Raw genomic sequence first — 25,440 nt, 5'->3', positions numbered from 1 at the left:
AGTCTGCGGTATTCCGAAGACCCATCTCACATGCAGAGACATACACAGGCTCAAAATAAAGGGATGGAGGAAGATCTACCAAGCAAATGGAGAACAAAAAAAAGCAGGGGTTGCAATCCTAGTCTCTGATAAAACAGACTTTAAACCATCAAAGATCAAAAGAGACAAAGAAGGCCATTACATAATGGTAAAGGGATCAATTCAACAGGAAGAGCTAACTATCCTAAATATATATGCACCCAATACAGGAGCACCCAGATTCATAAAGCAAGTCCTTAGAGACTTACAAAGAGACTTAGACTCCCATACAATAATAATGGGAGACTTCAACACCCCACTGTCAACATTAGACAGATCAACGAGACAGAACGTTAACAAGGATATCCAGGAATTGAACTCATCTCTGCACCAAGCGGACCAAATAGACATCTATAGAACTCTCCACCCCAAAACAACAGAATATACATTCTTCTCAGCACCACATCACACTTATTCCAAAATTGACCACATACTTGGAAGAAAAGCACTCCTCAGCAAATGTACAAGAACAGAAATTATAACAAACTGTCTCTCAGACCACAGTGCAATCAAACTAGAACTCAGGACTAAGAAACTCAATCAAAACCGCTCAACTACATGGAAACTGAACAACCTGCTCCTGAATGACTACTGGGTGTATAACAAAATGAAGACAGAAATAAAGATGTTCTTTGAAACCAATGAGAACAAAGATACAACATACCAGAATCTCTGGGACACATTTAAAGCAGTGTGTAGAGGGAAATTTATAGCACTAAATGCCCACAAGAGAAAGTTGGAAAGATCTAAAATTGACACTCTAACATCACAATTAAAAGAACTAGAGAAGCAAGAGCAAACACATTCAAAAGCTAGCAGAAGGCAAGAAATAACTAAGATCAGAGCAGAACTGAAGGAGATAGAGACACAAAAAACCCTCCAAAAAATCAATGAATCCAGGAGTTGGTTTTTTGAAAAGATCAACAAAGTTGATAGACCGCTAGCAAGACTAATAAAGAAGACAAGAGAGAAGAATCAAATAGATGCAATAAAAAATGATAAAGGGGATATCACCACCGACCCCACAGAAATACAAACTACCATCAGAGAATACTATAAACACCTGTATGCAAATCAACTAGAAAATCTAGAAGAAATGGATAATGTCCTGGACACTTACACTCTTCCAAGACTAAACCAGGAAGAAGTTGAATCCCTGAATAGACCAATAGCAGGCTCTGAAATTGAGGCAATAATTAATAGCCTACCAACCAAAAAAAGTCCAGGACCAGATGGATTCACAGCTGAATTCTACCAGAGATACAAGAAGGAGCTGGTACCATTCCTTCTGAAACTATTCCAATCAATAGAAAAAGAGGGAATCCTCCCTAACTCAATTTATGAGGCCAACATCATCCTGATACCAAAGCCTGGCAGAGACACAACAAAAAAAGAGAATTTTAGACCAATATACCTGATGAACATAGATGCAAAAATCCTCAATAAAATACTGGCAAACCGCATTCAGCAGCACATGAAAAAGCTTATCCACCATGATCAAGTGGGCTTCATCCCTGGGATGCAAGGCTGGTTCAACATTCGCAAATCAATAAACGTAATCCAGCATATAAACAGAACCAAAGACAGAACCACATGATTATCTCAATAGATGCAGAAAAGGCCTTTGACAAAATTCAACAGCCCTTCATGCTAAAAACTCTCAATAAATTGGTATTGATGGAACGTACCTCAAAATAATAAGAGCTATTTATGACACAACCACAGCCAATATCATACTGAATGGGCAAAAACTGGAAAAATTCCCTTTGAAAACTGGCACAAGACAGGGATGCCCTCTCTCACCACTCCTATTCAACATAGTGTTGGAAGTTCTGGCTAGGGCAATCAGGCAAGAGAAAGAAATCAAGGGTATTCAGTTAGGAAAAGAAGAAGTCAATTGTCCCTGTTTGCAGATGACATGATTGTATATTTAGAAAACCCCATTGTCTCAGCCCAAAATCTCCTTAAGCTGATAAGCAACTTCAGCAAAGTCTCAGGATACAAAATTAATGTGCAAAAATCACAAGCATTCTTATACACCAGTAACAGACAAACAGAGAGCCAAATCAGGAATGAACTTCCATCACACATTGCTTCAAAGAGAAAAATACCTAGGAATCCAATACAAGGGATGTAAAGGACCTCTTCAAGGAGAACTACAAACCACTGCTCAGTGAAATCAAAGAGGACACAAACAAATGGAAGAACATTCCATGCTCATGGATAGGAAGAATCAATATCGTGAAAATGACCATACTGCCCAAGGTTATTTATAGATTCAATGCCATCCCCATTAAGCTATCAATGAGTTTCTTCACAGAATTGGAAAAAACTGCTTTAAAGTTCATATGGAACCAAAAAAGAGCCCGCATTGCCAAGACAATCCTAAGTCAAAAGAACAAAGCTGGAGGCATCACGCTACCTGACTTCAAACTATACTACAAGGCTACAGTAACCAAAACAGCATGGCACTGGTACCAAAACAGAGATACAGACCAATGGAACAGAACAGAGTCCTCAGAAATGATACCACACATCTACAGCCATTTGATCTTTGACAAACCTGAGAGAAACAAGAAATGGGGAAAGGATTCCCTATTTCATAAATGGTGCTGGGAAAATTGGCTAGCCATAAGTAGAAAGCTGAAACTGGATCCTTTCCTTACTCCTTATACGAAGATTAATTCAAGATGGATTAGAGACTTAAATGTTAGACCTAATACCATAAAAACTCTAGAAGAAAACCTAGGTAGTACCATTCAGGACATAGGCATGGGCAAGGACTTCATGTCTAAAACACCAAAAGCAACGGCAGCAAAAGCCAAAATTGACAAATGGGATCTCATTAAACTAAAGAGCTTTTGCACAGCAAAAGAAACTACCATCAGAGTGAACAGGCAACCTACAGAATGGGAGAAAATTTTTGCAATCTACTCATCTGACAAAGGGCTAATATCCAGAACCTATAAAGAACTCAAACAAATTTACAAGAAAAAAGCAAACAACCCTATCAAAAAGTGGGCAAAGGATATGAACAGACATTTCTCAAAAGAAGACATTCATACAGCCAACAGACACATGAAAAAATGCTCATCATCACTGGCCATCAGAGAAATGCAAATCAAAACCACAATAAGATACCATCTCACACCAGTTAGAATGGCAATCATTCAAAAGTCAGGAAACAACAGGTGCTGGAGAGGATGTGGAGAAATAGGGACACTTTTACACTGTTGGTGGGATTGTAAACTAGTTCAACCATTATGGAAAACAGAATGGCGATTCCTCAAGGATCTAGAACTAGATGTACCATATGACTCAGCCATCCCATTACTGGGTATATACCGAAAGGATTATAAATCATGCTGCTATAAAGACACATGCACACATATGTTTATTGCAGCACTATTCACAATAGCAAAGACTTGGAATCAACTCAAATGTCCATCAGTGACAGACTGGATTAAGAAAATGTGGCCCATATACACCATGGAATACTATGCAGCCATAAAAAAGGATGAGTTTGTGTCCTTTGTAGGGACATGGATGCAGCTGGAAACCATCATTCTTAGCAAACTATCACAAGAAGAGAAAACCAAACACCGCATGTTCTCACTCATAGGTGGGAACTGAACAATGAGATCACTTGGACTTGGGAAGGGGAACATCACACACCGGGGCCTATCAAGGGGAAGGGGGAAGGGGGAGGTATTGCATTGGGAGTTATACCTGATGTAAATGACGAGTTGATGGGTGCTGACAAGTTGATGGGTGCAGCACACCAACATGGCACAAGTATACATATGTAACAAACCTGCACGTTATGCCCATGTACCCTAGAACTTAAAGTATAATAATAATAATAATAATAAATAAATAAATAAAAAATATGTATGAAATTCAAAATCATTGAGCTAATGAAACAACCTAAACACAAAAGACTACATACTATAAGATTTCATATATATGACATCCTAGAAAAAGATAAATTATAGGATGCTAGAGGCTGAAGGTAGAGGCAAAGAATTAACTACAGGCTGGGCGCGGTGGCTCAAGCCTGTAATCCCAGCACTTTGGGAGGCCGAGACGGGTGGATCACGAGGTCAGGAGATCGAGACCATCCTGGCTAACACGGTGAAACCCCGTCTCTACTAAAAAATACAAAAAACTAGCCGGGCGAGGTGGCGGGCGCCTGTAGTCCCAGCTACTCGGGAGGCTGAGGCAGGAGAATGGCATAAACCCGGGAGGCAGAGCTTGCAGGGAGCTGAGATCCGGCCACTGCACTCCAGCCTGGGCAATAGAGTGAGACCCCCTCCGTCTCAAAAAAAAAAAAAAAAAAAAAGAATTAACTACAAAGGAGTATAAGAAAACTTTTTACGGTGATAGAAATATTCTATATCTTGATTTTACTTCTTATACGGCATTTTTTTTTCAAAAAAGTGAACCATATACCTTAAAAGGATAAATTTTACTATATCTAAATTATACCTCCATAAACCTTATTTTTAGTAATAAAAAAAAAAAAGAAACCTGGGAAGAGATCTCTAACAATTGCTTACATGCGTATGTCCACACCCAGGGTCAGTCCAGCACCAGCACTTGTCCTAACCTCGTACTCTTAAAAGGTGTATATATGGGAAGAGGGAGAGTGGAGTGGCAGTAGCTGTAATTATTCTGCTAAGCAAGCAGTCGTTCAGGGCCTTTCCCTGTTGGGAGAGGCTGAGGGAGTCTGTTCTCCCTTCCATAGTTTGTGTAACTCATCACAAACACTCTTCAGCATCCAAAGGGGAAAAACAATTCTTACTTGGGAATTAAATCAGTAGGGGAACTAATGATTGTCCATAAAAGAAGTTATAGTACACCAAATTGTCACTACACTGATCATTTAGGAGTAATTGGTGATTTTACATAAGAATTTTTAAACAATAAAATATGATGCCTGTCATTCTACTAGACTGCAAACAGGTAGGTGTCAGAGTGCAGCTCACAGGATCCAGTCAGAGAGCTCAATCAGTGATCCAGTAAATCCATGTTTATATGAAAAGAAAAAAATACTAACAGCTAAGGTTTATTTTAAGACAAAAGACAATGGCATGTACCCTTTTTGTGGGACTCTTCACTCATATCTTTACAATGTACCTGACACCAAAGCCCTGAATCTTAGGAGATGGAATGAACTTTGGACAGTTGCAGTTGCAACTACTTGGAAGGATCTGAGACACAGAGAGGCAAAGTCATTATGCCAAGGTCATAGAACTAGGGAGTTCGAAAGCATGAAGGTAATATGAAATATGTACTGAATTGGGATCCAAGAACACCAAATATATTTTAAGGTTCCCAAATTTATTATAATACACTAAAGCTGTTATAGAAATTACAACCTAACCAAATAATTCTATTTTAAAACAGTAAATCACAACTACATTTGGGCTTTTCTCTAATAATATTTATCTTTTATTTACATGGTGCTTTGTATGTTCATCAACAACAATTGAACTACAATTTCAGTCTTGTAATCAAAATAAGTCAAGAGTTAAATGGATCTTATTTGGCAAAGGGTGACAAACTATGGGTGAAAAAGACTATTTACCTTAAATGGTAAGTCATGTAATGAAATAGACCATAAGCAAATGGATTATGTTAGCTCCCTTAATGCATTTGCCTCATCATTGTTGATGCCCTTGGTCAAAAGATAAGTTCATCTAATCAGACAAGAAACTCTTACTAGCTCTGCGCAGCGTATATACTCCCCCGTCATGGAAATTTATAATATTATAGTGTCTGCCCTCAAAGCTCTCAAAATACTGGTATTCTTTCTCTTCATAAAGAAGAAGCCAGGACACTGATATTTGGATTTGTAAAAATATCTTTGAGATTATGCAATGAAAGCCATCATTCCATAATTGGCCAACTCAGTACATTCAAAAAGAGCTCAAATTAAGATCAGATATTTGTAGTGTATAAAAGAGAATTCTCTAACTTCAGGATTCCATAATAACCCACTTAAGCTATATTTCAAGTATCATCTACTTTCTTCGTATATTTTACTTGGCATATGAGGTAATATTTTCTTGCATTTCTCTGACCTACCTTGAGAAGAATTTGAAAAACAAGTTAAAACCAGAACAAAAGAGATGAGCTTGTTCCTTTTTTAATTGCAGAAAACAAAACAAAACTAGCTCCTTCTTAATAAGTTTCAGGTTGGCTTCTACTGCAATTAGTAAAGCATTCACACAATTACCCACTGGGCAAACACTAGCTAGGATTTTACTCTTTAACTCTTTCTTTCCATGTCATACCAACTAAATGTCCAAATATATTTTTGCTTGAAAATCATAACTACTGATTTTTAAGAGTTAATTCTGCATAAAAGATAATGAAATAATCTATATTTTATTCTTCTTATGTTCTCAAACAATTATTTTATATGCTGTATGTTAGTTACAAAGATGACCGTACATGCATTTTTATTATCCATACCTTTATATTTGGTTGGGAGTGGAGGGAGATACCAGTCATTTACATCCTAAGTAGTTGTCAAAGAATGCGTAAGTAGTTCTTGAACTCACTGCATGCACAGTCTTGTGGAAAGTAGTGGAATGGCAAAAGAAATGGGAAAGGGCAGAAAGAAAAAAAGAGAGAGATGACATTGGATAACTAAAGCTAGATTAAGAAGGTTTTAAAGGAGATGAAAGCAATTAGCCAAATTTTGAAAGAATCAAGGAATACAATTTGGTGAATTAGAATGCAGAGACAATCTCAGTGTTGCAGAAAAACATGCCAGCTGTTGTTTTCAGTCGTGGCTGAGCTGCCTGTGCAGCAGACGCAGTCTCTCATCCCTCCTGGTTATGCCTCCCAAGCTCCCTGCAGAGCACCAGCAGATCTCCTCTGTTGGAAGTGAAGAGAAACACGCAGGGAAGAAAGCCAGGGGACACTGAGCTGCCTCCCATACTTAACCATTCTTTACAGGGAAGGAGAAAAGGAAGAAGTGTAACATTTTTTTGTGCTATTTGTCTAATCTGTGCCACAAATTTCTTATTCTCTTAAAGGCCTTTCTTAGATATGCATGCTTTGGGTGTCACATCTAAAAGGGGTCACTGTAAAAAGAGGTTCTTCATAAAGGAAGATAGAATTGTGTGTAATAACCAGGGCACTTGGTATTAAATGATCAGTAACTCTTGTTCCAATTCAAACATTTGGTTTCATTTTCTAAAGCACTGAAAGTCTTTACCATCAGCTCACTTCTAGATAAAATTGTCCTAAATTCACTGTCAAAACAGCCACATATGGCTCTTGAGGACTTGAAATGTGGCTAGTTCATATTAAGGTATACTGAAATCTAAAATACCAGAATTTGAAGCCTTGTACCAAGAAGAAAGTAATGTTAAAATATCATTAATAACTTCTAAATTATTAACTTTGAAATATTAATATTAAAATGATAATATTCTGACTCCACTAGGTAAATTAAAATATAAAATAAAAATTATCAATTTCTTGTACTTCAAAAATGTGGCTACTAGAAAATTTAAATTATCTGTGTAGCTCATATTATGTTTCTGTTCAATAATGCTTCTCTAAAGTGTATGATCCTAAGCCTGGTTTTAAATGGGATTTTCTGTAAATGTGCAATATTAAGCAGTAATAAAAAAAAAAAAAAACTGTCCAGCCTGACCAGTCTTTTCTAATGTCAGCAAAACTGGTAGTTTTCTCTTACAGTTATTGGAAGCTCTCATTTCTCATTCATTCTTTTCTGTAGTAGTTATCTAACACCTACCACATGCCAGGTCCTAGGCTAGCCACTGAGGATACACTGAACCAAACCAGACAAGGTTCTCCAGTAGCTTTAAGTCAAGGATAGAAGGGTGACATCAATCACATAATCACACTAATGAACATTTAATGTCAAATAGCACTAAGGACGTTGACAAAGAGGAACACGACAGACCCAGAAGTGGCAGTGAGATAGGAAGGATGGGAGGAATTCACATAGAGAGGAAGAGAAAGGCAGCCTCAAAGACAAAGGAACAGACACTGGAACCCACAAGGGCTGGAGAAGGACTAGGTCTGAGAATGAAGCGGAGAACAGGCCAAGAGGAGGCTGTGCCAGGAGGCACTCAGTGCCTGGTAGACAGCAGAATGGTCTGAATTCTAAGACCTATGCAAAGCCTTTCAAGGGCTTTAAGCAAAAATAACATGATCATTTGCATTTTGTAAAGATAACTTTCCACAGAAATACCATTTCTACAGAAAGACCAGAAATGTTTCTGAGTAAAAGTCAGTTGGTAAATTCATTAACAAGTGTAAGATGATTATCACTGATCCTTTGATTGGTTGTCATTAGCCTAAAAATTGAAGATTGTTTGTCATCTACGTCAATTTATGAGATATAAATCTAGTCCCTAAGAGAGTCAGAGCCATTTAAGGGGTTCTTCTGTGAAGTCATGTTACATAGAAAATTGCTTTCACAAATAGCCTATTTAGAACAAAACTTTTAAGGCTTGGCTTGCATAGTGCTTTCTCGGAACCATGTCAGTTATCAGTTTTACCCACATAAACTTAACACTTGCAATGTTAAAGGTCTGAAATGACTACCATGGGAAAGCATCTTCAATTTGAGTATGCACATTAAATCAGATTCTTTCCCTGTGCAATTTAATGGGAGCTGTAGAAAAGATTAGTGACCATCTCAACAAGCAGAGGAGCATGAAAATATTCTGCCACTGAGCTTTGTTTTCCCGGACTAGTGTTTTGTCAGATATCTTTCATTTCTTTTGAAGTCTGATGAACAGAATACCAAGCAGAAAAATAAATTCCTATTAAATAAAAAGTGCTTAGAAACGTTCTGTTGTACTAGTCATTCAAACGTGTGGCCTCCAGAACAAAGAAGAGAAGGGGCACTGCTTTATCCCAACCATATTAATCAAACATATGTACACCCAACTCAAGTTAAAAAAAAAATCCCAAATTTAAAATAAGCATAAAGCTTTCTCAAATTATTCTCTTTAGGACACACAATATTAAAGATTACAAAGATGAATCATATAGTTTGATTATTACTAAAATAATAATTAGAAAAGCAGGGAAATGCCTAAGGAAACCCCAGTTATGGAACACATTCAAAGTGGAAACACTTCGAAGATTCTATTTCAACCTTCTTTGCCCACGTGATAAATGAATATGTTAACTTGTTCAAGATCCTGCCACACAGTGAAGAGGCAGCTTGGACTAGAAAACTGTCTCATTGCGTCTCGACCATACCAGGATGTTTTAATATTAAATGTTAAGAAAAAGTTCTAAATATATTTAATTATTTTTTAAATAATACTAATAATAAAATCAATGATCACTGTTAACATTTTAAGGACATTTAGTGCTCAAGCATTGCGCTAAATAAGCATTATTTACTCCTTTAGTTGTTGCAGTAATTCTACTTTAACAACCAAGTCTACTTATGCCAGAGAGGTCAAGTTACTTGTGCAAAGTCACTTCACTAGTGGTGGGGCCAAGGTACAAGCCCAGGCTCCGGAGCCTAATGCCGAACCACTCACTGTGTTTATTGAGCCTGACTATGAAGAGAGAAACATAATACATTCACTCTGGTAAGAAACCAGGAAGAAATTACTATAGAATCCAGCTGGCACAATAACTCACACCGGTAATCCCAACACTGGGAGTCTGAGGTTGGAGGATTTCTCAAAGCCAGGAGTTCAAAATAAGCCTGGTCAACAAAGCAAGACCCTTATCTGTACTAAAAATTGAAGAAAAAAAAAAAATACGCAAGTGTGGGGGTGCATGCCTGTTATTCCAGCTACTCTGGATACTGAGGTGAAAGGATCACTTCAGCCCACGAGTTTGAGGCTACAGTGAGCTGTAGTGGTGCCACTGCACTCCAGCCTGGGCAACAGAGCAAGACTCTGCCAAAAAAAAAAAAAAAAAAAAAAAAAAAACTGCTATAGGAACCTAGGATTTTACAGATAGAAGAGTCATCAGAGTGGGGAATAATATTTAAGTTCACTGCATATTAAACCTTCAAATTTAGATCACAAAAATTTGAGATTATAGTTTGCAAAAACATTTACACCACTACAAAAGATGACCCTACACTTGAAAATCCTAGCTGTGTAAAAATCCATCAGATTATTTGTGCCATATAAACCAAGGTTGAATGAGGATTTTACTTCTTAGCTGATGAGTTGTGGCAATTATTTGTCAAATTACAATACATTCAGCATTGGTTACTGCTTCCTTTCATGTACTCTATGATACACTGATATGAGTTTTATTAGTTGGTTTTATGCTATATTTTAATTTAAATCTTTAAAGATTTAATTTAATCCCAGTGTTGGGATTACCGGTGTGAGTTATTGTGCCTGCTGGATTCTATAGTTATTTATTCCTAGTTTCTTACCAGAGTGAATGTATTATGTTTCTCTCTTCATAGTCAGGCTCAGTAAACACAGTGAGTGGTTCGGTGTTGGACTCCAGAACCTGGGCTTGTACCCTGGCCCCACCACTAGTGAAGTGACTTTGCACAAGATTTGAAGATATTTTAATATCTGCTGATCACTTGCCCACAAAGTCAAAAACCACATACTTTTCAAAATTAATTATTCTACAACCTAAAAAAGTATTCAATATGGAAGACTCCCAATGAATGTTTGAAATGGCACAAATAATGTTTTAAAGGTTCTCATCTGATTCCTATCTTAAACATAAATTGTTTTAATAATGGTTAGCTGTTAATGTTAATTTTTTACACTAAGATAGTCATTATTTTTCTTATAAGAAATAGTGGCTAAGGACACAAGTTTTGGAGCAAATCTATCTGGGTTCCAATCTCAGCTCTGTCATTTACTACCTCTATGACCTGGGTAGGTTACTTTAACCTTCTTTTCCTCAACATTCTCATGTAGAAACTGAGGATAATAATTACACCTCCTTCTTAAGGTTACTAAATCATTACAGGATTAATTTTTCATAGGATTAAACAAGTTCATTTATAACAAAAATATGACAGCCAATGCCTGGCTCACAACTCAATATCTTTTCCACCATCGCCATCATCATCATCAATAGCATCTTCATCACTAGGATTGTCATCATCACCATTATCATCATCATCATCATCATCATCATCATCATCATCATCTTACCAGTACCCAGCAGAATGCCTGGTATATCACAGGCTCTCAATACATGTCAAATTGATTTTGAGTTCCTAAAAAATATAATAATTGTTTAACCTAAAATATGTGCTGATATCTTATCATACATTTAAATACCTGTACAACTCTATAGACAGAAATTTCAGTGTCAGTGACTGATTTCTTTTTCATATAATCTATTTTATTTATTTAAAGGAAGTTAAAAATGGGAAAACGTCATGTTGACCATTTAGATTAGAAAGAAAGAAAGAGAGAGGCACCACTAGAGGGAGCTTTGGCCTCAAAGGTTGCTAACCACAAAGCTGCAATCTGTACAGAATTTTTTAGTTTGCTTGTTGAATCCTTAGCTTTCGGAAGTGTCATTTATAGGAAAGAGATGAGAGAGAGAAGGACTTTCTTAAAACAACTTAGAAAAAAATTAAATTAGTGAAAATATTCTCAGGGCTTTAAAGAGAAGCTAGCTCTTCCCACTCTCCTAGAATGGGAGTAAAGGCCTAGCAGAACTTTGTCCCCGCGGAACAATTCAGTTACCTGTGTCTTTGCTCCTGTGCTGTACAGGCCAGCAGTCCTTCCCATGGCAGCAGCACTTGGTATGCAGAAGAAAAATGAAGAAACTATATTGCTGAGGCCATGGGCCAAAAATTCCTGCAAGATTCATAATGAGAGAATATAAAATATCTTAATCATAATCAACTTTTAGAGACTGCAGGTACAATTTGTCACATAATGAGGCTTGTTTGTATTCAGATTTTGTTCTCCCCACCAGTTGGGATTCAACAATTACAATACAAATAGCTAACATTTATTGGGTGCTTACAATGAGCAAGTAATTGTTCTCAAGCACTTTAGTCTTTTAATCCTCATAACAACCTTATAGGGAAATACTATGTTTTGTAATGCTCTCTGTCATCAATTTCTCCTCCATCTTTAAGTCACCTCAGTCAGGTTTTTCTTCTCATCATTTCACAAATGACCTTCACAATGCTAAATCAATTATTCATTCTTGGCTTCCCTTGCCTAAAAGAGGCATTTGGCTGAGCACGGCAGCTCATGCCTACGATCCCAGCACTTTGGGAGGCTGAGGCAGGATGATCTCTTGAGGTTGGAAGTTTGAGACCAGCCTGAGCAACATAGCAAGGCCCCATGTTTTTAAAATGAAAAAAAAAAAATGTTGCCAGGCATGGTGGTGCATGCCTGAAGTCTCAACTACTGGGGAGGCTAAGGTGGGAGAACGACTTGAGCCCAGGAGGTTGAGGTCGCAGTGAGCCACGATCATGCCACTCACTCCAGCCTGGTCAACAGAGTGAGCCTTATCTCTAGAAAAGAAAAATTTAAAATAAATAAATAAATGGAGGAGTTAAGCAGGTATTGGAGAGAACAGAATTCCCAGAAAAGGGAAGAGCAAGTGTAAATATCCGTAGCCAGAAGCATGACTAGTGGGTTCAAGGAGAAACAAGGTGGTGTTGCTAGCACAGAGTATAAAAGGGTATGAGACCAAAGAGGAAAAGAGTATTCACAGGTTATGTAGAGCCTTGTAAACCATGAGAGAGGCTCTTACTCTGAGTGTGACGGGAAGCCACTGGAAGGTTTCGAGTAAAAGAAAGACATGGTCTGCGTTGCTCACCATTGTATCCTTTGTACCTAGACCAGTGCCTGCTATATATTAGGTTCAACATATATCTGTGGAATGAATAAATCTACTTTTGTAAAGATGAGAAAATTGGTGCACAGAGAAGATTAAGGTCACATAGTGTGAAAATGAGATTTACACACAGGTAGTTCGATATTCATAAACTACCACACTGCAACTTCTCTGTAGACCAGCACAGCTCTGTAGAACCACCATGACAGGACTTGAAACAGGACATGGGCAAATGTATTTTCAGAAATATGATCAGTGTAATCCACATCCCTTGGTATTCTAAGAATAGACCCTCACATTCTTTAGGTTTTTTTACTAAAAGTAATACTAGTGTTATTTGTACTTAGAAATCCATAATTATTAAACATTAGCATGCAATAATAAATCTGTTTGGATTCTCTCCTAAAAAAAAATCAAAAAGAACATCATGATGCCTTTTATTTTAACAAAAATGAAAGGTATTATGAACCATCAATGCCAGGTTTTTAGCTTCCTATGAATGATTTTGATATTTTTCTTTTGTTTTGTTCAACCCACTCTTGCTATACAGTTAGGAAAGTTTTATTTTTCATAAGTTCAACATTTTTAGGATCTGGGAGTGCACAGTGCGGTGATACAACTGGAGTGGAGAGGGGCTGGGGGCACACTCCACCTGGTTGTCATCAATTGAATATTTGAATTTTTTGGCAGATCCTTGAGCAAGAGCCAGTGAGGCCACATAGCCTACAAGTGCCACTCCAAAAGCTTCAGTGATTACAGCAGAGAGGATGTTCATCGGGGGAGCTCTAGGTGAAGGAATTCTGTGGAAAGAAGGACCATATTGAAGTCATCAAACTTCATGTAATTTCTGTAACAACTTGCAATGAATTTAACTGTGGTAATGACTCTGAAGTTTACATAGACTAAGTGAAATACCCATGAGAAAACCAAACAGCCTTGCCCTTAGAAGCCCTTTGTTTTCAACATTATTTAGCAGAAAAGCAAAATTACAAGGAACACCACAGGGACAGCTCCATGCATTTAACTGGCGTTTACGCCCAGGGAATTCAGATTACACCACAGAAATTCTGACTCTACAGAAATTTCCTGTATCAGAACAAAAGCAAATCTGGAGCATTCTTTCATTCGAACCTTTCCAAAATTTATTTGGCTGGTGTTGAAGACTGTATTTCCTCCCTTGAATACTACAGTGCTGTATGCAAACACTGGTTTACTGTGAGCTACAATTCTTGAGTTAATCCCTAAATTTGCCATTGAGTTCATTATCTTAACTGTGTTTTTAACTCAATCCTTTCACAGTACACTTAACTATGCCTTACATCCATTAAGAAAAATATGTATAAAGGCTCCATCTAACTAACCCTCTGTTTCAAAATATAGGAGCATAGTTGTTTTTCCGTTTCAAAGAACTGTTTAAAATATTTTTCTCAAATAATACCCAGCCCTTGTCTAATTGTCTTTTGAAAACCAAATTATCATTATTTATTTATCCCTGATGATTCCTTGGGAGACTTACCAAATAAATAAATAAATAAATAAATAAATAAATAAATAAATAAATCCCTTAGGCAATAGTGGAAGAAAACTGGAAGAGAATTCATGTTGATTTTTAATACCCGGTATGTAAGTAGAATGCTTGGCCCTTTCATAACACCTATTTTACTTAATTCTCCCAACAACCTCCAAACCAAGCATCATTATATCCACTGTATGGAGGAGAAAACATTTTGAGAAAGGTTAGGTAATAGTTATCTAATATCACTATTAGAGGTGAATGGCAGAGCTGGAATGCAATCTCAGCTCGACTTCTGTTCAAAGCCATGTTCTTGTTATAATTCCTTTAGCAGAAGGGTCTGGAAAGGTCACTCAAAATAAAGGAGAATTAGAGGTGATGGAGGAGAGGCACGACTTTTTTTTATTTTAACCCACCGACTTAAGTTTACCATTAAGACAAATTGATTTGTATCATTACAGGTTATTATGCTATACAAAATCATTTCAAAGTAAAATAACTTAGTTTCATGAAGACTGAGTGAGCCTAATTATTAATAACAACAAAATGGCATAAAAGGAATAACAAATTGGCTTTCAAAGGTAGAAAAGCAGGAATCTTCGAGAAAATTCAATTTGATTCATATAATCAACATTAGCCTATGTCTATATGTGCTAGAGACAGGATTTTTAACATTCCGTTTTTAATTCCTGAGAATTTTTCTACTGTTTCTCCATTTTCATGTAATTAGAAACCAAAATTTGGGATTGGAAGATAAAAATTTATAGGATTCAACAATTGTAACTTTGCCCCAAATTCATAATTATCAGTGTACATGTAATGCAGTCCATTCAAAGGGAATAACCCATAAGATACTGTCCTCCTTCCCTCATATATTTTCATTTTCTTTCAGCCCATAAGTGGTACAACCTTTTGCTCATTTAGGGTGAACATCTCTTTTGTTAAACTCCTTCTTAGTGGCGAGAGGAAGGCTAAAGCCAGCTAGGGAACTACTCCTTCTTCTCCACTTCCACTATTGCATGATTATATACTACCCAGGCCTAGGGTTTGCTATTTCAGATGATGATTGTCTACTTTTACTATGATTTAACTGAAATGAAAATAGTCATAGAATATGTGTGGTGGGGAAGAGATAGGGCTGACTAAATCCCAGATCATACTAATTTGCAAAGTCAATGCCCTCTATTTTGTTAATAATATATTTGCAAATATTTCCCACACCTTTTACCTGAAGTAATGCTGAAGTAACATCCTTAGTAATAGGTGAAGTCTAGGAAGTTACTCTTTCTCGACACATGAAGTGTGTGTTTCTATCATTTTGTAATAGAAATTAATTAGAATTAAGAAATGAAATATACCCACCCACTCCCTGTCCCTTTCTCCATCAAAAATAAACAAACAAATAATATTTTTTTAAAAAAAAGACTACATTACCCTTGTGGAATACGACCAACTACTTCTAATCCATATGTGTTTTCCATATTGGTGCAATAACAAGCAAATGATGCAGCAATAATCTGTGTGGTTCCATTTGCAAAAAGAAAAAATATACATTAATGACCTCTCAAACACCTTCAAACAATTTTTAAAAGTAAATATTGTTATCATGTCACATAAACATCAAGAATAATCTAGCAGTTGCACAGACTTTTAAAAATAAACAAAATATTAAAAGTCAAGAAGTCACTCAGTTTTGAGAGCACTGACAGTCTCCAAATTAGATGACATCCCAATCGTATGGCTTTTCTAATATCTTACCCTTGTCAACCTAATTATGTCCAATTTTGAAGGGGAAAAACTACAGGATACAGGTGTGTGTGTGTGTGTGCATGAAGACAGCACAATCCAACCTAAATACTTGCCTCCCATGATATGAAGGGATGCTTCGTAAGACAGCACGTTTTCTCTCCATGACAGCAGCCTTTCAAGAGTTTGAGATATTGCATTAACATTCCTAATCCATGTTAGTAATCAATGATGATTTGCAGTCTCCTTGAATATTTTTAAATTTTTAGCTTTTATGATTTCTTATAGTGAAACATGCTGCTTCACAGCCTGCTGGGCTCAATGCTTTTAAAATGACCCCTATGGAGTTTCAGATACCCTATCCTTCTGTTACTGACATATGCTAAGAAAGGTTACATGTTCCCTGCCTATACCCATAATCATCTTTAATATGCATATCAAAGCCCAGTTCACCAGCCACTGCATTCTACTGTTTTCCATCGATTTTCATTTTTCTGATAATTTTAATAGACATTAAAAATTTCACATGATTATGGTATCAGTTTGGAGTAATTCGTCTTGTAAAAGAGACATATCAATAATTCACTTAAAGTACAAATTTACAATATACATGGCCAGAAAAAAGTATAACAAATTCACACTAGCAAAATAAGGAATATCTAATAATCAATGCCCAATAATATAATTTTGTAGGTTTTTTCCCTATTCCTGTTGTTCTGTTCTCTGTGATGATATTTAGCTGAATTTGCAGAGGTTTTTAAAACATAAAATAGGCTTAAAAAGCAAAATACCCTGAAGACTTAAAGAAAAAGATAAAAAGCAACAAAACCATAAAGGTGATATTGTTAAACTTTATAAATATTGTGATACAATAGTAGCATTTTCTAAAGGAGCTAGTAATAGCTAAAGATTCAGGCTATTAGTTTAGAATCAGACATATTAACATATTTAAAAATTCCTATGCCAATTAATAAATTATAATTGCTCATAATCATCATGAAACATCTATTCTAGGTCAGAAAATAATGAGAGTTGTAAAGAAAACATGCCATAGCTACCAGATACTGGATTCCTATTGAAAATGGAAGTATACAGGGTGTTTGATACACAGTTAATATTAAAATTAAGTGCTCTATCTACTGAATCAGCCTTTCAGACAGTGTTTTATTCCTCGCTGTATTTCTTTACCAAAATTAAACTTTCCTTATCAGTTGAGTAATTGGTCCGTCTTCAATATTAATTCAATATGCGTGTATAAGGCCAGTACTGCCCTTAGACCTGGGCAAGAGGGGATTGCACCCCAGGTGTGACTAGTGCTTTAGAGCAGCAGTCCCCATCCTTTTTGTGCAAGACAATTTCTTCATGAACAAGGTTGGGAGAGGAGGTGGGAGATGGTTTGGGGATGATGAAGCTGTTCCCACCTCAGATTATCAGGCATTAGGTTCTCATAAGGAGCATGAAGCCTAGATCTCTTACATGCACAGTTCACAACAGGGTTTGTGTTCCTCTGAGAATCTAATGCTGCCACTGATCTGACAGGAGGCGGAGCTCAGGCAGTCATGTTCTTCTGCTGTGTGGCCAGGTTTCTAACAGTCCATGAACTGGTACCAGTCCATGGCCCAGAAGCTGGGGACCCCTGCTTCCAAGGGTTCTAATCTGACTTCTTCCAACTGTAGACTTTCCCACAAGAAGGGAGCTCTGTGGGAGTAGGGAGTTTGTGCCCAACTCAAACCTGTACCCTTCTTTCTGAAACACAATCTGGATACTCAAGAATCTATCATTCCCTGCCCAAATGGCCTTCTGCCTGCTTGCAGGGCACCTTCTGGAAGTCCATCCTCCCAGTGTGGCTCAAGAAAGTTGGCAAAGAGACAGTCGTAGTGGTGATGGAGTGGTGATGTGTTTGGAGCCTGGATGTGAGGACAGAGGTGTCCACACATATACATATGAATCCCCTGGCAGGTGGGATAGAGCTGGAAAGTGAAGGGAGGGAGCAGACCAAGAGGCTGGGTCTCCCCACTCTGCCCCATACTGGCAGAATATAAATGACTAGGAAAATTCTCTGTTCTAACCCAGCTTTCAAAGTCACCACTAAGGGATATTTGTCAACATAAGAAAACAGAATCCGTTATATTTAACATTTTGATCTATAACTTACAAGTATTGGGGCTTGCATTGGTACTTTTGCCTTGAGTCTTAGAAATGTTAGGGATAGCACGTATATAAGGAATACCTTTAATCTTATTGTAAGAATAATTGTAACTGGTTTTGCAGAGAATAAGCAACTGTTTTACTACCAGCTTAACAGCCTTCCTCCCTAAGGTTATTTTCAATTTTTGGTTTTATGAAACTTATGCAATATAGCTTCCCAAGATATAATGAGCATTTATTAATATCTACAGGACTTCGAGATAAGATGGTATGTTTCACAGTTGTTGCTGTGAAAACTAATAATCATAGTACTCTGTCTATTTTTATGACTTATTTGAAACACACGCACATACATATTATATAAATCACATATGTCATATAGATCTCAACAAATTATCAAGAGTATAGGATAATACATGGCCTAGTTATGGAGAGAAGCATTTTGTATTAGTTGTATAGAAATGAGTCATAGCCTTCAGAGTCTATTTCCAATGTGCTAGCCTTATAATTGTACATAAACCTACATAATTTCAACAATTAGAAGGAATATTTTAATAGATGAAGTTATTCAGACAACATTTATCATATACATGTATAACTCAAAGATCATTAAAATACTAAAGCCAACTGATAGTAAATTAGTAGACTGTGGTTATATGCTAAGATTTTATTTTCAACTTAATGCTTTGTATAATTAAGAGTTCCCATTAGAGGTTCTTGAAATTTCAAAATATATTTTCTAACGCCACAAGCCTTAGGAGCAAAACGTAATGTATTGCTTTTCCAGGTACAACAAAAAAATATTTTAGAGAACTAGCTTTGGCCAATGAAAATCATGAGCATCCTTTCAATGACGCAAAATTAGGTAAGTAACAAAAACCTTTCAATCATGAATGAACATTTATCAATTGATAATATTTCTATACATATTTCATAGGTGCCATATAAATAGGAAATGATATCATATTTTATTAATTTACAGAAGAACATGCCAGAGACATTTTGAGTCTCACCCTTATAAGTACCTCCTTATTTAAGATTTTAAGCTATATGTTCTCTTATTTATATAAAAAATTATAAGCATACGAGAAATGTTGTATAAATTAAAAACATGTGTGCCTTCTTTTTTAAATTATTGACTCAAAATGTTTCCTGTTCTTACATTACTGTATAGCCACGCAAATTAGCCCTGCTTTAATGAGAGACAGGAGTAGCTGAGGGTTACTGTAGACAATATAGTAAGCATCTGCAGATCTCCCCAAGAACTGGCAAGCTTTGTGTGGCAAAAAGCTAAATGTTCATTATATACTTACCAAAACTAAATCAACAGGAAGAACAACTTTAATTTTCCTTTTAAACTGTTCATTCAGCTCTTTAACAAGAACAAGGACCACGATGCTCAGCAAGGATAAAAGCAATGCTTCCAGTCGCACAGACTTGATGTTTTCAAAAACATATGCATAAATCTACAGTAATGAGAAAAAATTAACAAAATTCAGGGTCACCTATAATATACTAACATGAAAATATGACCCCCAATATACTCAATGATGTTTTATAAAACTATCTTAATGGCTAGGGAGAGGAAAGGTATAGGTAGGAGGGTAGTCAGTGCTAATGCTATATATTTATTTGCATCTACAAAATGTCTGTACCCTTGATTCTTTCATCAAACTCAGGGTTTGCACCTTCCTACATAAGAACACTGCTAAAGAGAATGACTCTTCTGGCTTCATCCCTGACACTTCGAGGGGCAGAGATGTTTAACTCATTATTTATATGCAGATTCATCATTAACAGCAGTCAGGGAACCATGGGTTCCCGAACTTTGGGGCCCTCCTCAAACCCCAGAAGCAAATAAGCACACATATAGATCACACACAAAAGAGTTAAGAGCTGGCATTCAACTGACATCAGATATTTGGCTTCATGTAAAATATTAACATGTTCTCAGTCATTCAGCATTAACTTACTTGTTTATTGTCACTTACTTTATACCAAGCACCATGCCCACTGCGAGGTCTACATAGTAAAATATTTAGACATTGCTTCAGTATTCACAGAGCTCATGGTCTAGTGTAGGAATTGCTAAGTAAAACAACAAATTAATGCATACAGTGCTATGGACATGGAAAGGGCACCTGAAATATATGACTTAGGGTTTTGAGTGGTGGGGGGGGGCCTTCTCAAAGAAGATAAATGGGAACTGGCCAGGTTATAGATGATAGAGGGAGTAAGAGGAAGAAACCTGACAGAAAATATTCTGCCTAGAGGGCATATTTGTAAAACTTAGAGCATAGAATGTGAGGGGAGGGGTGCATGACTTCCCGAAAAGTATGGTCAAGAAATCAATACAACTATTTGTCTTTAAAAGTGTGTAGCCCTGCTTGAAGTTATACCTACATCAAAGAATTTGCCTGAAACTAGGAAGAAAGTATAATACATTAACCTCAAACACACAATCTTGGTAATCTGGGATGATCTGATGTGGCAGAAAAGGTAGAATCAATGTAAGAGTAAAATCAACCAAAAGAACAATATTAAAGCCCTTTTTAAAATCAAAGGCTATGTTTCCATTAAGTGCCAATAACTCTTTGTTCAACAACTTAGAATGTTATTGATAGTTATGTAAGTATCTAATCTACTAACACGAAAAAGATAGGGTGAGATTTTAAGGAACCCTAAATTAGGTGCTGAATAATAATAACCAGCCAAATACAATCTATCCTCTACATGAATGTTTGATATAAGGAAACACAACTGGAATTCTGTTGTCTGGAAATTTAACATAGTGGTTCTTAAATTCATACAGAATATTAAATGCACAGAATATATTAGAAAATGTTGCAAGAAAATATTTATGGGTTTATACTAACAAATATAAAAGTATATTTATAATAAGTCAAAACATGATACTAATAACAAAATATATAAGAAAAAGCTGGGTGCAGTGGCTCACCACCCAGCACTGTGGGAAGCTAAGAGAGGAGGATTGCTTGAGGCCAGGAGTTTGAAACCAGCCTGGGCAATATAGCAAGACTCTTTCCCTATGAAAAATTTAAAAAATTAGCTGGGTGTGGTGGCATGCCCCTGTAGTCCTAGCTACCCAAGAGCCTGCTGCGATGCGGGGGGATCCCTTGAGCCCAGGAGTTCTAGGTTACAGTGAGCTATGATTGCACCACTACATTCCAGCCTGGGCAACAGAAGGAGGTCCCGTCTCTAGCTTAAATATGTGTGTGTGTGTGTGTGTGTATTAAATATATATAAATACATATTAATTAAATATATATATTAAATAAATATATAGAGAGAGATAGGGTCTCTAACTTAAAAACATAAAACATACATATGTGTGTATATATATACGAAAAAATTTAAAACAATAAAAACCCAGAAACACATAATAGTTGCATTATCCAACATTAAAGATTATCCAATATATCATGTTTGAACAAAAACTAAGCAGAATAAAATAAATTCTAGATTAAAAGAGGTTAAATGTAAAACCTGATGTCATAGAAAATAAAGATTTTAAAATTAGCAGAGGACATAAACAGATAACAAAAGAAATACAAATGGTCAATAAACATGAACAAAGAGCTCAATCACACTAGTAATCAAAGAACTGTAAATTCAAACAATAAGAAAGCATTTTTTCTTTTATCAAATTATTAATGATGCTTAAATAATAATAAATTAAATGTGTAATCTGGGGGAAGAAATGGGAACTCTTTTACATGCCCTTGTGAGTATAAATTGTTGCAATCCTTTGGTGATCTGATAACATGTATAGAAAGCCTTTGAAGGCAATACACATGTTAATTAGCTGAGTGTGGAAATCATTTCACAATGTATACATATATCAAAACATCACATTGTACATTTTGAACATATACAATTTTTATCTGTCAATTATATCTTAATAAAGCTGAAAAAATAAACACTTTGGAACTGCTCTATTGTTTGCCTTAGCAATTCTACTTCAAAACATTAAGCTATGAACATAATTAAGCTCATGTAAAAAGACCTTGTTACAAAGATATTCACTGAAACATTGTTTAAAACAGCATTGAAAAATGGAAACCATTTAAAGAGTAAAACAAAAGAGAACTGGTTGAATTCTCTAGGTTACATGTATACATATAATAGTCTACATCCATTAAATTCATTATTTTAGACAAAGTGTATATTTATTGACATGGAAAGACCTTCCTGTTATAATGCTAAGTGGGAAAAGAAAAGTTTCAAATAAATGTGCACGGTTTGACATTGTTATGGGCTCAGTTGTGTGGCCCCCTCCGCGTTCATATGTTGAAGTCCCAACCCCCAGTGCCTCAGAATGTGACTATACTGCAAATAGGGCCTTTAAAGAGGTAATTAAGGTAAAATGAGGTCATATGGGTGGGCCCTAATCCAAAATGACTGGTATCCTTATGAGAAGAGGTTAGAACACAGACATGAACCTTGTACAGAGGAAATACCATGTCAGGACACAAGGAGAAGGCCACCATCTACAAGCCAAGGGGAGAGGCCTTAAGAAGGGAACAAAATTGCCATCACCTTGATCTAGACTTCTCGATCACAGTCTCCAGGACTGTAAGAAATAAAGTTCTGTTGTTTAAACCACCCAGTCTGTGATATTTGTTTTGAAAGCCCTAGAAAGCTAATACAGATATTACTTTTGATGAAATAAAATTTCATGCTTCTAAATATGTATGAATGTATCTGGAATGTTAACAGCTCTGCATAAGAGCTTATTTGTATCTTCCATGTTTTCTCTTATGAAAATATATCACTTCGATAGCTTTAGGGTTTTAAATTGTCCTTATATGCTTATTTTCAAAATGTCTCTTAACTTCTCCTTCTCTTGAACATGCTGAATCCAGTTTTTGTAACTTCATTTCTATTTGTCCACAGTGAATTTGTCAAGTCTAGTTTCAGGTGATAAAGATTAGTTTTATTCTGACACACAGGTTATTCTTATAGTAACCTAACTTTTTTGTATTCTTTGTCCTTTCTATTTAGTGTATTAAATATAATTTGACCACAACTCAAAATATTGAATCAAAACATAATATAGATAATGGGTTAAAAGAATTTATATGGACTATATTCCTTAGAATATCATAAAATTCTGCTTAGTAGGTTTCCTCATCAAAAAACTCAGCCCATCTGGCCCAAGGATCAAAAGCTCCTGGTATAAAGGCGGTGCATAAGGTTGAGCCTGAATTCTGCATATTGAATTTTATCATTAATATGTTAACTCTTTTGAGCAAAGAAAATGTACTCAATTAAGTGGAGCCTCACTGGCTGAAAAGAATTAGGATAATAGAATTAGGATAAAGAAAATGTACTCAATTAAGTGGAGCCTTACTGGGTGAAAAGAATTAGGATAATGCAGGCTATCCAGACCCCCTTTAATCCATATGGTTAAAAGGACAATAACAAAAAACCCACTAGTTATGTAATCAGATACATTAATAAACACATTAGGGGTCAGGAAGCTTTACTTATTATCTTTTTCACATAATTCTATTTTATTCCATGCTACTTGAAAAGAAAAGTAGGTACTACAATATCATCATTATTTTAGATGCAGATGACATTTTTCCTCTCTGTCTCTATGTTGTGGATGATAACTGTTCACAGGATTTCTACAGAAGGAACAGGGTTCATTTCTTAAAGTTGCCCACTACTCAATCAATCCCAGGATAAAAATCCAAAATGAGAAATATTCTACAGGGAATGGGGATAGAGACGATATCAAAAAACAAATTGTCCAAATGCTTTCTGATGATTTTTCATGATTTGAGGATAAAATCGAGAATATTATTTAGATGATTTGTCAAGAAGAAGACAAATATCCAAGTATTTTCCAAGTATTTTAAAGCATTTAGAGAATATTTTTTCTGCTGTTTTATAGGGTATTAAAAGTATGCCATGACACTGTCTGTATAAGAAAGAGTAGAAATATGCAAAACTTCCAAGCCATACCAAATTTGCTGTAGTGTGCATTTTGAGAACATGTGTTTGCAGTAATAGAAATGACCACCCCAGAATGAACGGAATGAGAAACCCCCCCAGGGTTTTTATTGTCTGTCTGGATTAAACTACGGCTCATCAAGCAAAGCACATCTCACAAGATGCTCCAGAAGAACACGGGGGTGGATAGCTCATTACAATCAGCATGAAGAACACAATAGGAAAGGAGGCTGGTGAGGAGTGTCATTCTAATGACTGTCATGTGGACCGACAGAGAGAATCACAAGCTAAAACAGGCTCATGATAGATGGGTGGCATATGGAAAAAGAGATAGGAATGGGGCTAAGGGTAGACATGCACACACGCACACACACCTATTTACATATGCTCATTTAATAGAGTTCCAGGCATCCTAAGCACACATTAAATTTCTAATTTCTGGAATAAATCCAGTCATCTGAATACACTATCATGCACTAAGCTCCAGTAGATAAAAATTCCTATTGAGGATCAGCATTTTCTCCCCAGATCACAGAGAAGCAAAGGTAATATTTATATCTGTATGGATAAATAAGTAAGCTATCTAACCAGAACTGCCCAGTCAGTTTAATAAAACTGTAATATTAGTTCATTACATATTGAGAGTTCAGCTCATTTTGAGACTGTAATATTGGTTGTTTAAATTTACCATTTTGGCCGGGCGCGGTGGCTCAAGCCTGTAATCCCAGCACTTTGGGAGGCCGAGACGGGCGGATCACGAGGTCAGGAGATCGAGACCATCCTGGCTAACACGGTGAAACCCCGTCTCTACTAAAAAAATACAAAAAACTAGCCGGGCGTGGTGGCAGGCGCCTGTAGTCCCAGCTACTAGGGAGGCTGAGGCAGGAGAATGGCATAAACCTGGGAGGCGGAGCTTGCAGTGAGCTGAGATCTGGCCACTGCACTCCAGCCTGGGCCACAGAGCGAGACTCCGTCTCAAAATAAATAAATAATAAATAAATAAATAAATAAATAAATAAATAAATTTACCATTTAATATAATGATATAAAATGAAAAAATATCAATATGCATAAACAATCCATCTTGAGGTAAATCACCTACCCACAGCACATGTATTGCTTCTCATTATTTTCTTTAGAGGTGAGGCTTTTTTCTAAAGTAC

General features: G+C 36.4%; 1 protein-coding gene across 1 annotated transcript in view; it reads right to left on the bottom strand.

Annotated features, from left to right (window-relative positions):
- The window catches only part of SLC26A7 (solute carrier family 26 member 7), a 138,520-nt gene that overhangs the window by 45,879 nt on the left and 67,201 nt on the right, over positions 1-25,440 (bottom strand). The window contains exons 6-9 of the mRNA XM_033203672.1: positions 19,609-19,761; positions 15,836-15,918; positions 13,541-13,688; positions 11,778-11,891 (exon numbers count right to left, since the gene is read on the bottom strand). Of these exons, the coding sequence (XP_033059563.1) occupies positions 11,778-11,891; positions 13,541-13,688; positions 15,836-15,918; positions 19,609-19,761 (498 nt within the window). The remainder of the gene's footprint in view (positions 1-11,777; positions 11,892-13,540; positions 13,689-15,835; positions 15,919-19,608; positions 19,762-25,440) is intronic.

Source organism: Trachypithecus francoisi, unplaced genomic scaffold (assembly GCF_009764315.1).
Source record: "Trachypithecus francoisi isolate TF-2019V2 unplaced genomic scaffold, Tfra_2.0 Lachesis_group7, whole genome shotgun sequence".
NCBI lineage: Eukaryota > Metazoa > Chordata > Mammalia > Primates > Cercopithecidae > Trachypithecus > Trachypithecus francoisi.
This window is presented reverse-complemented; position numbering and strand designations above follow the sequence as displayed.